This window comes from Cydia strobilella, chromosome 1, assembly GCF_947568885.1.
Source record: "Cydia strobilella chromosome 1, ilCydStro3.1, whole genome shotgun sequence".
Lineage (NCBI taxonomy): Eukaryota > Metazoa > Arthropoda > Insecta > Lepidoptera > Tortricidae > Cydia > Cydia strobilella.
The window spans coordinates 25,008,456-25,025,010 of NC_086041.1; the positions used below are offsets into that span (position 1 = coordinate 25,008,456).

The window sequence follows — 16,555 nt, forward strand, 5'->3', positions numbered from 1 at the left end:
ACAATACCAGTCAAAAATAATCAGCTTTATGTCTATAAATCCCATTACAACTGTACAAATATTATAAACGTTAAAGCAAGTATGTCTGCCTCTTTGCTACCTTTTCATGGCTAAACAACTGAACCGCTTTAGCTGAAATTTTGAATGAAGGTTCCTTGAATTGTTTTATATTTTGAAATGTAGTCCTCTGGATAAGCGACAGAAAATAACTCAGTCCCAATCCCACACTTGCGTGCTATGACTGTTTAAGAATTAGTAAGAAATGCTCTTTAAAAAAATACGACGACAAAATGTATTAGATTTACACTAACGTGCCGACAAGCATGGTACGAACTGCGCCGAGAAGGTTCAACCGTGTGTTCTGTTCTGAGGTGTGTTCTTAAATACCTACAGAAAGTTCGTTTATTGTCGTCGTGTAACGCTGCGTCTTACATAGGCGAACACTCGCGAACGCGAAGCGAAGCGACGCGGCACGGCGCGGCCGCCCCAAGGCGTTCGCGTTCGCAACGAGATCGCCCACGTAGGACACTTCTGTATAGGACATATAGGTATCAAAGGATTAATTAAGGCGCCGTGCCGCGCCGCTTCGCATTCGCGTGTTGTTCACCTACGTAGTACGCTGCGTTAGGTAATCCAACGTACATACTTATATAGCCGCATCTTTATCGAATTGCACCAAAATCACTATGAATATATGGTTTAAAATTTGGCTTGGCACCGACTTCAAACATATCAGTTGGTAACGCATATACTTAAACACGGAACCCTAAAAAGGATAATATTTTATTTCATCCTTTTTGAAGTCGGTTTATCTGTTTTTTTATAAAAGTTTTTATTTTGATGTCAGTGTATGGCTTGAGACATCAGCTTTAATTTCGTAGTACATTGCTTTAACGTCCGACTTTTGGTTTGGTTGAAAAACCCAAATAATCGTTTTTTTTTTTCATCATTTTGATTTATTTTTAAATTTCTCTTAAACTATTGTATATTTTGGTACATAGTGTATTAGTGAAATATATAATATTTTATTGGCTTTCGTTTAATACCCCACACGTGTATGTGCAATGCATAGTTTGGGTGCAATATGCAATATACGCACCGAGACGGGAGTCATTTTGATGACGTCATTCCGCTGAAGTAGATGGCCGGCGCCGCTGTCTCCCGGCAGTTTTGGAGACCCAGTTGAAAGCGGTTTTCGGATCTGAACTATATTCCCATAAGGCAGTGCACTACCTACGGGTTTTGTAAAGACATTTCACATAAAAAATACATTGTTTAAATTGTGTAATGTACGGAACCCTTGGAACGCGAGTCCGACTCGCACTTGGCCGGTTTTTCGTTTAAGATAAGGTGCTCAACTGTGTCAAATTAAGCAAGGAGGTGGAAATCAACGGACTCTTCGCCAATGTAGAGTACCTAATACCTAGTAAATAGTAGATTGGATCCAAGGGTGGAAAGTAAACCAAATTACCCGAGACATTCTCACTTCGTTCGAGCGCCAATAGTTTGAGGGTGGGATGATTACCTTTACCCGAGTTAAACACTCTACTTTTCATTTCAACTATAAGGAAAGTCAAACACAAGAAAATGTTTTGACGGTTAAGAGAATTAGGGACTGGAATTAGCGCCATTTATATTTTGATCGGGAAAAAATCTAAAACCATAGACAATCCGATCTTAAATTGGGTTGTGTTGAAAACGGCCTTAATATACGCGCCTTAAAAAAAGTAAAACTGAATGAATGAATATAATGTAATGATAATATTTTAAACAATCATCGTTATTTATATTGATTTATGAACAAATACGAGTATTTTTATGTTTATTTCATACATTTAAATATTAAATACAAGTAGTATTTTTTTTTTAATAATGCAATGCAATAGGCTTTTAATTTCGATAATACTTGGTCTGAAAATGCGGAAGCTAATATGAGAGCTTTTAATTGAATAAGATGGCATATATAGGGCTGTTAGTGAAAAGTAAAAAAAAATACTATCCAATTCAATTTTCCACCCGGCTATCAGCCTATGAAAGGTGAATTTTCCAAATAGGACGGATGAAAAAGACTTATTAACTAAAGAAGCCAGTGACTACACTGCAGTCAACCAAAATACCTGCCCAAAAACTTTCTTAATTTAGCAAAATGTATATAGAATTATCTACCATATTATTTTTAAGTGATATTCAACACATGAAACCATTTCCTCGTAGTCTTCCTGTTCTCTTTGAGCTGTAAAAAAAAAAATATTATTCTGCTAGACTCCGAGTTCAATTGGATGACTCGTAAAAAAAGTATTGTATACAATACTGATATAATCAAGCTTTTCAAGCTCGTACCTTCATTAGGGCACTCAGCAAGCTTCGTGGCCTAAACACGGTACTCGACTGGAAACATGGAAAGCTCTCTATTATTTCATGATTGTATAAAATACTATTTTAAGTAAAAAAAATATCTATATCAAATAATTATGCACTAATTAACAAAGAAATGTAAATAATACGGTATAAAATAGCTTTATCAAATTAACATTCCTATAGCACAAAACAGTGAACAAAATGCACTCATCGAAAAAAAAATATTAATTTTCTCTAAAAATGACGTGTGATTGTGATTTCTATACATACTTTATTTTAATTAACCGACTTCAAGATTTCAAAAGGAGGAGGTTCTCAATTCGGTTGTTTTTTTTATTACTCCATTTTGTTTGTTACTCCATAACTCCGTCATTTCTGGACTGATTTTGAAAATTCTTTTTTTTTTATTGTAAGTATATACATACAGATTGGTCCCGTTTTTGTCAAAACGCAGTTCTGATGATGGGATCCATGAGGAATCGAGGGAACTCCGCAAATGTTAAAGGTATATATATATATATATAGTGATTTTAGTATTTTCATCAACAAATCAAGCATTTACATTTAAAAAGGTGACATTTGATAAAGTGGAACTGCTGATGATGATCAGAACGGAACTCTTCAATGACGCATAGTTCACGTTTGGCGATTTGTCCTCTTCGTTATGTTTGTTAAGCAAGTTAGGTTTTCAAGACACATTTTTGTCAAGCTCGAGTTCTGATGATGGGATCCATGAGGAATCGGGGGAACTCCTCAAATGTGAAAGGCATACATATAGTGATTTTTGTATTTTCATCAACAAATCCAGCATTTCCATTTAAAAAAGTGACTTTTGATGAAGTGGAACTGCTGATGATGATCAGAATGGAACTCTTCAACGACACATAGTGCACGTTTGGCGATTTATTCTCTTTGTTATGGACCCAGACCCAAACTTGGCCCTGGACTTTTTTTTGAATTGTGACCCTTACAGAAACGAAATGCTATCAGAACATTGGGTTAGGTTAGGTTAGAACTATGACCCTTACAGAAGCGAAATACTACCAGGAAAGTGGGTGATTTTACCTCCTTTTAGTTAGGCAAAAGATGTTGTCTTTTTCATTTCATTGTCTGGAGTGCACCATCAACAAATGGCATCCCCCATTGAAGTCGGTTTTTTTTCTTAAAAAATATTTATTTTAATATTTATACGATAATAATAATGATATATCTAATTTATATAATGAATCTTTTCAATTGTACGAACAAATTATAAATACCCAACAATTTGGGTAGATACGGGTAAATATCGGTTAGATTGGGTAGTTTCGGGTATTTTTCCGGTATTTACCCGCCAGCGCCCATCTCGATTGTGTATGTGTTTAATTTACCATCTATATCCACTGTGCTGTCAGTTTTAGCTCCAATAGCCTCAAGCTTGTGTTGAAGTAGTTTTAGTTGAGTCGCCGCGAACGCCATTAAACCCCCGAACAGATGATCTGCGCTCGTTTGGGCTACCGCGTTGATTATTATCATTGTAGCTTGATAGATATACCATCTAACAAACCTGGAAGTAAAATGTAGGTATTTACGAATACCTACTTAAAATGAACACTGCTTCTAAGGGGAGCTACTGCCCATTTCCTGAGATCAAAAAGAGAAAAAAAAATGCACAAATAGGGCAAATAAATGTTACAGTTAAACGGTGTTTCTTTTTGAGTAGGTAAGTAATATAACATAGTTTTGTACCAGATAAACATACAATTTTTTTTCTACGAAATAATTTTCGTTTTTAATAACTGCTAGATATTTTTAATTTTATTTTTGCAAATGTTCAGAACACTGTAGGTAATCTCTACGGAACCTACCTCTAGACCGCGATGTCATCTTAGCTCTGCAAAACTAATTTAGTAACTATTTAAACATTAAGAGTACGTACATAGTTCGACTTGCGCTTAAACGGTTTTTCATATTATCTACCCTTTTAATTTAATTAAACAGTATTCTATCTTCTATCCCAGCTGGAATAACATAATATGAACGAAACGCTCACCATGGCGACGACGGTGGTAAATCAGGATAGTAAAGTGGTAAAGTGAGCGTAGCTTTGGTAAACGGAATTAAGTTCCACATTATCGCCGTCAGACAAGCCCACCCGTTGTAGAAACCAGATATAAAATTTATGTTGGCCGCCATATTTCGTAACAAGTCGTCTTTATCGGTTTCATCTGAAATTATTAAACATTAGATAGAACAATGCACACAATATTTTAGTTTAAGGTCAGTTTAGTAATATCACCTTCAGTTACTAAAATTTTGCAAGTAATCTTTTATTTTTAGGAATTTCCGAGAACATACTTAGTGGCTTTATGAGAGAAACACCGAGCGCCAAAATATCTCGTTAGAAATGGGATTTCATCCCTTGTTTAACAATTTACTAATATTTATATTTCTCTGCCATCACTGCAAGTTTTATGTCTTATAAATTAAATATAATAAATGTTTTATTTACTGTCAATTATATCTAGTAGCTTGTTGATCCTTTGTCTGTTTTTGATTACAGTTATTACTTTGAACAGATATCCTACAAACGTAAATAAGGCGGTGGCGTCAACGGTTTTGTCCAAGTCCTTGCCAGCGACCTAGAAAAGAAAAAATTAAGTGTCTTGCCTTCGGGAACTTTTCATGAGCAAGTTAATCCAACTACCAACTTGGAACTACCAAGGGATCAAAAAACAAAATTATAAGTATCAGTATTTTTTAACTAACTATACATACACTCAACTATATCAGCTGGTACTTGAATTCAATGAAAACACAGTTACTTTCTAAGTTAAGGATGACACGTTAGACCGGGCCGTGTGACATGACAGGTGATCACGTGATGTTTTCCATAGAAAACGAAGCGCCGGAAGCTCCGGCCCGGACACGGCCCGGTTTAACGTGAGTCATCCTTTACTGTATCTAATAATATTCTTAGCGCGGCCAGTAAAATTGATTAAAAATACTCACTTACCGTAAAAAAATATATAAACTGAATAGCTAACATCCCGACATTAATAAAAATTGTTGCAAATACTCTGTAAATATTAACTGCATATAACATACGAGTATTATCCAGAGTCCGAGGATACCAAACTCCACCTAATATCAGCCAAAAATAGGAAACTTTGAAACATTGAGTTAGCTGCATCTTCAGTTTTAAACACAATTCATTTACTTATTTTGGTGCAACTTGGTGTATTACGTTCACGGTAGTGAGGGTTTCTGTTCAACCGAGTACATTATGTTCAGTGATCCCTTTGGCTCTGTGCTCACACATAAGTAGGCACGTTAATCGCTCACACTATCTAATTAACTCATCCTATTGGCAATGGCGTATTTTACGTTTTAAGGTTTTCACGACAAATATAAAATTCACTTTGTGTTGTTTGTCAATTTGATTGACAATTTTGGATAAGTAATGAATGCTACAAAGGACAAAGTAGCTGATTATTCTTTAATGTATGCAGCGGCTAAGAAAGGAGAGCAGCCGGTGTTTGCAATTTTAATTTAAATGTTTAATTAATAAAGTACAGAGAGTACAAGGAAATGATGTGTTTACACATTTTAAAAAGTTATAAATTATAAATATCACAAAATACTTATGTTTAGTACGATAGCTTTTACAAGCACATTTGCGCTCGCCTTAAGAGCTGAACTGTTAATGGCGCCAAAATCCTCATTTTTAAGAAATACCTACTTTCTATTTTACAAATATGACAGTAATTATCTATTAATTAATTAGTATAATAAAGGCAGGAATTTAAATAATACATCAGTTAATCATGGACATGCTAGGTTATTTATTATGAAAATTATTCACACCTACATTGTTATTGTTTGACGACCGGTCTGACCTAGTGGGTCACTTGACCCTGCCTGTGAAGCCGATGGTCCTGGGTTCGAATCCCGGTAAGGGCATTTATTTGTGTGATGAACACAGATATTTGTTCCTGAGTCATGGATGTTTTCTATGTATTTAAGTATTTGTATAAGTATTATACATATATGACGGGGATGGGCTATGGCGGTGGCGGTAGTGGGCGCAGTACATCGATGTATACCTACACAGCTAAATAGTATGCTACCACTGCATAAAATAATACTACGGACTCATCAACCTAGTGCCTACTATATTTTCGTACTGAATGATAATTAGTAGATTGTGTCACAAGGGAGCAAAATGACATATTTACGGCGAGGGCGTACAATTGAATCCTAAATGAAGCGAAGGATTCTACAATAGAATCCTGAGCGTAGCGAGGGATTCTAACATAGAATCCTGAGCGTAGTGAGGGATTCAAGTGTTAACGCCCAAGGTGAAATAGTTATTTGTTATACAAGGGTGCAAAGTTGTATTTTACCCGCGAGTGTTTTAACACACGAGAAGTAAAATACATTTGCACCCGTGTGTAACACAAAACTTTTCCCCTCACTATAGCGAGGAAAGTGCAACATCCACAGGCGTTAGATCATCTTCATCAACTGGAATCACTCATTTTATTACGATACTATAACAAAAAACTCTGGAAATTCTGTACTGTTACGTGAGAAGTTTTTAAGTAAAATTTTTGTTGACAATGTTGACATTTCTGACGTATGAAATGTCAGTGATGCGTTTTGAAATTGCATCGACTTAACTTGTGTGTTCAGAATTATATTTAACATAATTATTAAAAAACAAACGTTTATTATGGAATTTGAAGGTTTATGACTTAAAATCATTAAATAAAGCTAAATTAAATTTTTATTAGATTCTCAAACCATTTATTTAATGATAATTAACGAACGAACCATTATTATGAGCGTTTTAAGTTTTATTTTTGTCAAGCTACTTAAACACGCTCCATCCAAGGTCAAGTTACTTTCCCCACTAGTGGATAAAATGCGTTTTTCCCCGCTTGTTTTAAAGGATAAAAGACGGCTTTCCGAGCTAGTGAGGGGAAAAATGATTTTTTTTATTTGCATTAATTATTTTTATGATTTTGACCCATGTTCTTTCACTGATATGCGTTAAAAATGTTAAATAACAAACAAAACCGTCAACGCCATCTATACGACAGTAGGCCAAAGCTAGTAGCGCCCTCTGATCGAGAATCAAATTTTCTTGATTTTCGAGGCACGTTTTTTCCTTAGACTGTATCCATCTATTACGGAGTTAATCTTTGGTGGTACGTTAGGCGTTTGTTACATAAAAACTGTTAATAATTGGTACTTATGGTAATACGTTCGGTCTATGTTACGTGTTGTTTTTTTAATTCTAGCATTCAAATATCACAACTTCTCAATAACTCTGACTTCCGAGGACTCGGATGATGAAGATCTGTTTATACCTGAACCCGACTAAGAATCAAATAGCGACTCTTCTTCGTCTTCGGAATCTGAAGATCGAGAAATAGAAATTGCAGTACATGGACAGATCCACGTTCATTCAGTTGTCGATCTCAAAGTGCTCGTGGCCAACAAGGTGGACGTGGCCGTGGTAGAAGCACAAGTACGAGGGCGCGACGTGGGCAAAGTCTAAGATCTAGTCCAGGTTTTGAACACCCAAACCCAACCCCCGGAGATGTAGAATGGTATGAAATTTGTGTCTTCGAGACTGTGTTATATATATTTTTTTATAAGAAGAACATTGGTTATGTTGTAATAAAGTAAAATATGTACTTAGGTGATGTTTAAAGGAAAAATATGTTTTATTTTTGATAATAAATAATACCTTTAACTTTTTTAAATTGTTTTTATTATACCGTGTAGAAACCGAATGTACTCACACAAGTACACAATATTTTCAATAGTTTCCTTCTAAAAGAGGTGCTAAAAATAATAAACATACCGTAAAAAATGCAGACAACAATACCTCACTTCAAAAAATCTCTAAAACCGACATCTTTTTGTCTCGGTCTGAAGCACTATTCTTGGTTTGTACTTGGTATAGTACAGCCGGCAGATATGACTACTGCTGTTAAAAAAACACAGGACTTACGAGGATAAGGTAAAGGGGGGTAAAGGCTCCAGTGTTCAGCCATGCAACATTACAGGGGTCAGCGCCTTTCTTGCCTATTTTTGTCTGTTCATAATTAGTTAAGTTTTTATAATTTTCATGTCACAAGTAGGTAGTTAATATTAGTCAACTAGGTACAGTCGAAGGCAAAAATATCGCTCCAGACAAATGGCTCAAAAATATGTGCACTTTATTGTCTAAGGTGTAAGAGCGTACACATATTTTTGAAACTGGGAATGTATATATATTTATGCCCTTGACTGTACACTTAGAGTTTTGCCATGTTCGTCTTTCTGAGGTTTTACTCCGTGTTAAATCAATCATGCTGACAAAATGTAAAAGCAGGCAGATCATGAAATTCCTAGGCATATCGTGAATCGTAAAAATCATTGTCTCGTTCCCTGAGTCCCTTCGGGCATCTGAAGTAACCTAACGAACCTTTCCTACCTATCCATTGCTTTAATGTGACTAATACCGTCAAAACATTACACAGGGACTTGACGATCGGGCGGATATTCCGATCGGCCGCCTACATACATATACATATGTATATGTATATGTCCTAAGTAACACAGAAGTGTTGTATAAACGTTTAGTAATAGCTGTCCGCCGAAATATAAGCTAAGAAGATAGGCTGAATTAAGACTGTATAAACGTCTACTCAGCTGTTGAATTAAGACTGTATAAACGTCTACTCAGCTGTTATTCAAGCAAATTGGGCACATTTTTAAATCCTTTAATGTGAATAAGAGCAAATTAATATCTGAGTAATAGCAATTTAACTGTCCGCATAGCTGAATAACGTATGTAAACAAGCTGACGGTTAATATACAGACGTTTTACATTGTTTTTCACACAAATGAATGCCGTAGGTACCTTTAGTCCGAAAATACTAAGCAAGAAGTGTGTTTGTGCGTTGCTATTCAAGATTTATTAAAATTTAAGCTGTAAAATTAACAATTGACACTTCTGCTTGCTCAAATCGGCAGATTTTTTTTATTTACTTATTCTTGCATTATTCCCTTCAAAATAAAATAAAAATCTAACGCGCTCGAGTAAGTCAAGGTCGCGATTTTTTTTTGCAACTGTGACCCTGCCACTCGCTTACGGATTGCTAAAATCGTCAGATTCGTCGTGGCAATTTCTTTTTTACTATTCTGTCGGGCTGTCCTTGACTCCCTGCTCGGTGTCAAGGACGCATACTTGGTGGAGGTACTCAACAGGATGCAAGGTATCCCCCATATCTTGGTCTAAAATCCCCTCTTGGGCTCCCCGACCATAAAGAGGTATCGAGTTACAGAGGTAAATCGCATGAAAAATTCGTATTAGAGAGGTACTTGATTAATGATTATACAAATGCGTAAAGTCCTATTGTCTTTATCGAGTTGCATGCAGAGGTTTGTTAGTAAATTAATTAAATTATTCGAGATATAGATGTGATAAAACAACACTCCTATATAGGTATCGAGTTATAGAGAGGTAAAATTTCATTTTTCGAGTTATAGAGGTAAAAAATATACTGGATAGCAGGGCCGGATCTAGGGTAGAGCGAGTGGAGCGGCCGCTCTAGGCGCCGGATGGCAAGGAGGGGGGCCAAAATGGCAAATGAGAAAAAAAATATAAGTTTTAAAAGAGTGTGTCGCGGGCCCAAAATACGGTTCGTTTTGCTTTTGGGTAAAAAGCTTCAACGAAGGGCGCCAAAACCCGATTTCGCTCTACCCTAATCAAGGACTCGGGCCGGCACTGCTGGATAGTCGTAAAGAGACCCGTTGGTCACTTCGTCTTAATGAGGTTAAAAATATATAGGAATCATCACAACGACCCCTACAAAGTGGTCACCTAACATCCAGGCGCGGGGGGCCGCCCACCTATCGATCCTGCTGCTCACGCGATTGCCGCCAGCTAAAATACATATTTAATTGAACGAAATTAAGCACCTTTGTATGGCATCTTGGCTAGTCATTAAGTGTGGTGATTAGGGAAATTTAGAATAGGATCTGGGTTGTCTACTAAATTTTTCAGGCATACCTATGTATTATCTCTTGTCTAAGCAGGTAACCTCCTTAGATGCGCTCTAGTTCCTCCCACGTGTCTTTAGCGGAATCTGGCGGAATCAACTCGCACGATTTTTTGCAATGTTTGTCGTGAACAAAATTACAATTTCGTTATAAGCTAACAATTAAAATAAAAAAATAGCTAAATTTTCGAACTTATAATAGTACATTTCGATGCTAGTGCGGAAAGCATGTCATTACTTCACGAGTACCGAGATATCTAGACTCGGGCGAGTGAAGAATGACATTTCCGCACGTGTTTCGAACGACTTTTTTAATACTTGTTGCAACAAGTAAGGAATAAAAACTTTGGAAACTTAAAACGCCTCTTAGTAGTAAAAGTAAGAAAAGACGCCTCTTCTTTGACAGGCGTTTTGGCTTAAAATCTCGCATCCAGGCCATAAATGTTTTTTAAAAAATGACAGGCGTTTCGGCAGCTATTCCTACCTCTACCTTCCATAGCTATTCCGTTCCATTCAGACAACTTATTAAGAACGGTTTTTCAATATTCAATATTAAAAAATAAACGTGTTATAATGTGTAGAAAATCCTGAAATTATAAAGGATTTGACTTGGCTAGTTTTTACCAACAAACCAAATTTTATAAAAGTAACATAAACAAATATAATAAATAATAGGCTATTTATTACGTAAAAACTAGCCAAGAAAAAACCTTCATAATTTCAGGATTTTCTACACAGCACAGAACTTGGCACCCATAGATATTTTTTTTTGTCGTGGAGTCAATTCTCTCATTTCACATTTATGTTTTTGTTGGGATGTCATTACTTTTTGCACAGAAACTACTAGCTTTCATCATGACTTAGGCTAGTCCTATAACGTTGCATTTTGTTTTAAATAAATAAACTGAATTGAATTGATGAAAGCAGTTTTGCCCAATCTAAAAGGGAGACCCTCGCTAACGCGTGGTCAATTGTCAAAAATTTTCAGTTTTCAGTACTTTCTTTTGTATACGCCTAATAGTCTCTACCTTCATGCCAAATAGCAAGTTTCTAGGTCATCTAGAAGTGGGTTAGTTTTTGGTCTTTAAGTCTTAATTAATCTAATAATTATCAATATATGTTTTTTTTCCATCGAATTATCAATAATTTTCAGTTTTCAGATTTTTTTCTCAATATATACCTATTTAATAGTCTACCTTGATGCCAAATATCAAGTTTCTAGGTTATTTGGAAGTGGGTTAGGTTTTCGATCTATGTCTTAATTAATCTAACAATTATCAATACCTATATGATTTTTATCAATCGAATTGACAATAATTTTCAGTTTTCAGATTTTTCCCCTATGTACACATAATAGTCTACCTTGATGCCGAATATAAAGTTTCTAGGTCATCTAGAAGTGGGTTAGGTTTTTGACCTACCTATAAGTCTAAATTAATCTAATAATTATGAATATATATTATCAATATATGATTTTTTCCATCGAACTATCAATAATTTTCAGTTTTCGGATTTTTTCCTCTGTATACCTAATAGTCCACCTTGATGCCAAATTTAAGTTCCTAGGGCACCTGGAAGTGGGTTAGGTTTTTGATCTATAAGTCAGTCAGTCACAAAAATGCTGGTTTTTAAACGTTAATTTATCAATAACTGTTTGAGCTACGATTATAAAATTTTGTATTCTAGACAAGCTAAAGGGCTTGAATAAATGTGCAAAATTTCATGTATGTAGGTTAAATAGGTTTCAAGTTGTCAAAAGTAGCTCGAAATGGTTCGTGTAATATTACACGGTTGCTGCGTCACCAGTTCCTCTTTCTTTGAACTTGGCTGGACACGCTACCCCGTGTCTGGATTCCTAGTGTCCCTCCTGGTCTAGACTCCAGAGCAGAGGTCGGCAAACTTTTAAAGCGTGCCAACCGCAGTTCAAATTACAAGTTCGAGCAACCTCAAAGAGGAGCAAATGTTGATTTAGGCAAGTTTTAGGGTGGCTTGTAGAGCCGCAATTGTACCTTCAAAAAGCCGCATGCGGCACGTGAGTCGCGGTTTACCGTCCTCTGGCCTGCTAGCATGAGTTGCGTTCTCGCGTGCGACTTCAAGTATGGACTCGCGCGCAAGAACGCAACTTATGCTAGACCGCCTGCTCTAGAGAATAGCTAAAGTTAGCTAGTTAGGATATAAGAATAGCTCATTTGGGTAACTCTTGATTAATTTTCAGATATTCAAGAATTCTACGAGCTAACACTACTCGATGACACCAAATCTATTCAGCAGAAGACGGCGGAAACCATCCGCATCGCAAACAAGTGGGAGGCAGATGGCACGCGTCGGGAAGTGAGTCTTTATTTTGTACCCAGCAAAACAACCTGTTAACACAATTTTGAAATATCATTATCATCATCATGTCAGCCGATAGACGTCCACTGCTGGACATAGGCCTCCCCCAAGGCTCGCCACTCCGACCGATCGTGTGCCGCTCGCAACCACCGAATTCCCGCGACCTTCACCAGGTCGTCGCTCCATCTCGTTGGAGGCCTACCGGCAGTTCGTCTTCCGGTACGCGGACGCCACTCCAGAACCTTCCGGCCCCATGAAAAAGGCCTTTAGTATTTTGAAATATAGGAAAATAAAAAAACAAATGTTTGTATATATTACTTCGTAAAGACGGGCCTTACGGGCACTATGAAGTGGGCCAGTTCGCTGGTGCACAAATCGCGTTTTTGTAAGGGTCGCAGTTCTAACCTTTTTTTTTTACATGGGGAATGCTTTTACGCATACCGCCGGGCCCGGATGGTTATGTGGGACTCAGGGCTGTATAGAGGCTCCACTACCCACTAAACCCCATGGTGTCCTCTCGCCGCTGTGGTTGCGGGGTTACGGGGAAGCTCACGCAATGAGTCCGCGACCCCGCAGCGGCTATCCTGCCGTCGCAGTTCTAACATAACCTAACCTAACCTACTTTTCTGATAGCAGTTCTGTTCTGTGAGAATCGCAGTTCAAAAGCCATCCACCCACCTAATCCACTTTTCTAGTAGCATTTCCGGGTCCGGGTCTGGGTCCGTATACGAGTCCGGGTCCGTGTCCGGCTGTCCGGGTCCAAGTTTGGGTCAGAGTTCGGTCCGGGTCCGGGTCCGAGTTGGGGTCCATGTCCAGACCCGGGTCCGGGTCCGAGACCAGGTCCAAGTTTGGGTCTGGGTCCATAAGGAAGAGAACAAATCGCCAAACGTGAACTATGCGTCATTGAAGAGTTCCATTCTGATCATCATCAGTAGTTCCACTTCATCAAATGTCACTTTTTTAAATGTAAGTGCTATGTATGCCTTTAACATTTGAGGAGTTCCTTCGATTCCTCATGGATCCCATCATCAGAACTGCTTTCTGACAAAAACGGGACCAATCTGTATATATATACTTACAATCAAAAAATTAATTTTCAAAATCGGTCCAGAAATGACGGAGTTATGGAGTAACAAACATAAAAAAAAAACATACAACCGAATTGAGAACCTCCTCCTTTGAAATCTTGAAGTCGGTTAAAAAGTGGGTGGTTTTACCTCCTTTTCTACATAATTAGGCAAAAGGTGCTGTCTTTTTCATTTCATTGTCTGGAATCTAAGAGTGCACCATCAACAATAAGTGAACTTTCAACGGCATCCCCCATTGAAGTCGGTTTTTTTTTTTTTTTTTATTGTGTGGATACAACAATAAATACAATAATATTAGTTAAAAAACGAATAATACAAGTAATTAAGTGTTAGTAACATACGCCTGACGAAAAAAAAGCAACTGCGTAGTTTTTTTGAATCTTTAGTTAAAACAAGGAAGCATTTATGAAATTGTTGTCGCCCGTAAAGCGATTATACTTACTTGTTTAATTTCCTCACGGTAGTCGTTAAAAGCACTTTGTAATGACTAGACCGAAGTGCTATCTATAACTAGATGGACCCTCCTCACTCACGGGCCGGCCCTCAAACTAACTCACCCATCTATTGATTGCTTTCTAGCCTCTTTAACAATGTAGGAACTATTTATATTATAGCAGCTATAGCATAAACAAAGCATCTTGTCACCTTTCGGTACGGAACTTTAAAAGGCCAAAATTTGAGCAACTTGCGAATTGATCCGTTAAGAACCTAATATCTGGGAGCCGAGATTTGCTCGGAAACACATAAAAACTCAAAAATACGCGTTTTACCAGAGATAAGACCTAGCTAGTTCGAATTTTTGCCCCCGAATTTCCGAGATCCCCGGAATACCTATATAAATATGCATACACGGTGGCTAGAAAATGACTTTTTTAATACAGTTGCTCAAAAAGTGCTACTTTTCGTGGCTGTTTAGCGTGCGGAAAGTTGGTTTTCGCGAACTAGTGCTTTTTACTTTTCCAATTTTTTTAAATATTTACTTGTTCCAATTCATGACTACTTATTGATGAGTGTTAATGTTAATATTAGTTTCTTTTAAACGTCGTAATCAACATAAAAGACTACTGTTAATGTATGAATACGAAAAATATGCGTATTTAATATTTTATTACTTACCTCTTCATCATTATAAGTATTATAATATAACACGTTTATTTTTTAATGTTGAAAAACCGTTCTTAATAAGTTGTCTGAATGGAACGGAACGCCTGTCAAAGAAGAGGCGTATTTTCTTACTGCAAGAATGTTTTAAGTTTCCAAAGGCAACATTCGATAATGTTTTTATAAATATACGATACACAAATAATTATAAATAACGATATTTAGGTAATAATAGTACAATGTTTTAATATTTACAATTGTTTCTGTCTTATAGAACATGCATTTGAAAAAAACTTTCATTGAAGTGGGTTCAATAATAATAACAAAATCTATTCTAGTCGAATAAAAGCTAGAAAAACACTTCTTCATAATGTCAATGTCAATGTTGTTGCTTTTCTTATTTTTTCGCAACTGTATTAAAAAACGTCGTTCGATACACGTGGGGAAATGTCATTCTTCACTCGTCCCGAGCCTTGCCACTCGCCTCACGGCTCGTGGCAAGATATCTCGGTTCTCGTGGAGTAATGACATACTTTCCGCACTAGCATCGAAATGTACCATTATTTTGTCATAGTCGAAATGTAGGTACTTAGGTACCGATTATTATAAAAATCAGGAAAATAGCCGAGTCGCTTCCAAGCCTCGGTTAACAATGTTTTATTTAATTTTTGCTTGACTGTTATTTATTTTACCGACCCGTGCCCACTAATTGGTTACCTACTCTACGTCATCTAAAAGCAAATCGTTAGCAATGTTTCATTCATTATCACATTATACCAGCTATCGTTCTGTTTTATGGATAACGTTTTACGGCCAAAATCTGCCTGCGATCAGTTTAAATAAGTTTTTGGCAAAAATTTCATTTTTGGTACACGCTTTTTTCGCTGACTGTACTTTTCTTTCCACAGGCAACTAATACTTATCGAGACAATTCTAAAAACCCCAAAAACAATTAGGTTGCGTTGTTTTATCACAGAATTCCTATTACCAATTACTAGTAGTAGTAGGTTTGTTATAATTATAACCTTGAAACCTGATCGAGCTCAAAGTCCATTTCGTGACCTTTCTCACAAGTGCAAACACGACTATATATGATACGATATTCCATCATGGAATGCCAGTGCCTATCTTCCGACTTCATCATCAGACCTTGAAACCTAATCGTGGTCAAAGTTCATTCCAAGACTTTTCTAACAAATCCAAACACAGCTATGATACGATGTTCCATCATGTAGTGCCAGTTCATATCTTCCGGCTCCATCATCAGATCAGTTCGACAGTACCATATTATTGTATTGTCATCAGAATTACATACAGCTGCCAATTTTCATGATGCTACGATCCTTGGAAGATAGTTAAATTAGTTACCTTAGATTCGATTACATAGTTAGTTACATACAGGTCGATGAAGATTCATATCTTCCGGCTCCATCATCAGATCAGTTCGACAGTACCATATTATTGTATTGTCATCAGAATTACATACAGCTGCCAATTTTCATGATGCTACGATCCTTGGAAGATAGTTAAATTAGTTACCTTAGATTCGATTACATAGTTAGTTATATACAGGTCGATGAAGATTCATATCTTCCGGCTCCATCATCAGATCAGTTCGACAGTATCATATTATTG

At 36.8% G+C, this 16,555-nt stretch overlaps 2 protein-coding genes across 7 annotated transcripts in view; one reads left to right on the forward strand and one right to left on the reverse strand.

The window, feature by feature from the left end:
* The window catches only part of LOC134742702 (odorant receptor 49b-like), a 29,571-nt gene extending 23,957 nt beyond the window's left edge, over positions 1-5,614 (reverse strand). The window contains exons 1-5 of the mRNA XM_063675895.1: positions 5,354-5,614; positions 4,850-4,979; positions 4,391-4,565; positions 3,729-3,904; positions 2,167-2,233 (exon numbers count right to left, since the gene is read on the reverse strand). Coding sequence (XP_063531965.1) covers positions 2,167-2,233; positions 3,729-3,904; positions 4,391-4,565; positions 4,850-4,979; positions 5,354-5,530 — 725 coding nt within the window. The 5' untranslated portion in view covers positions 5,531-5,614. The remainder of the gene's footprint in view (positions 1-2,166; positions 2,234-3,728; positions 3,905-4,390; positions 4,566-4,849; positions 4,980-5,353) is intronic.
* LOC134742364 (disks large 1 tumor suppressor protein) overlaps positions 1-16,555 on the forward strand; it is an 88,845-nt gene that overhangs the window by 44,608 nt on the left and 27,682 nt on the right. For all 6 annotated transcript variants that reach the window (XM_063675458.1, XM_063675503.1, XM_063675476.1 and 3 more), the window contains one exon: positions 12,613-12,728. In XM_063675458.1, coding sequence (XP_063531528.1) covers positions 12,613-12,728 — 116 coding nt within the window. The remainder of the gene's footprint in view (positions 1-12,612; positions 12,729-16,555) is intronic.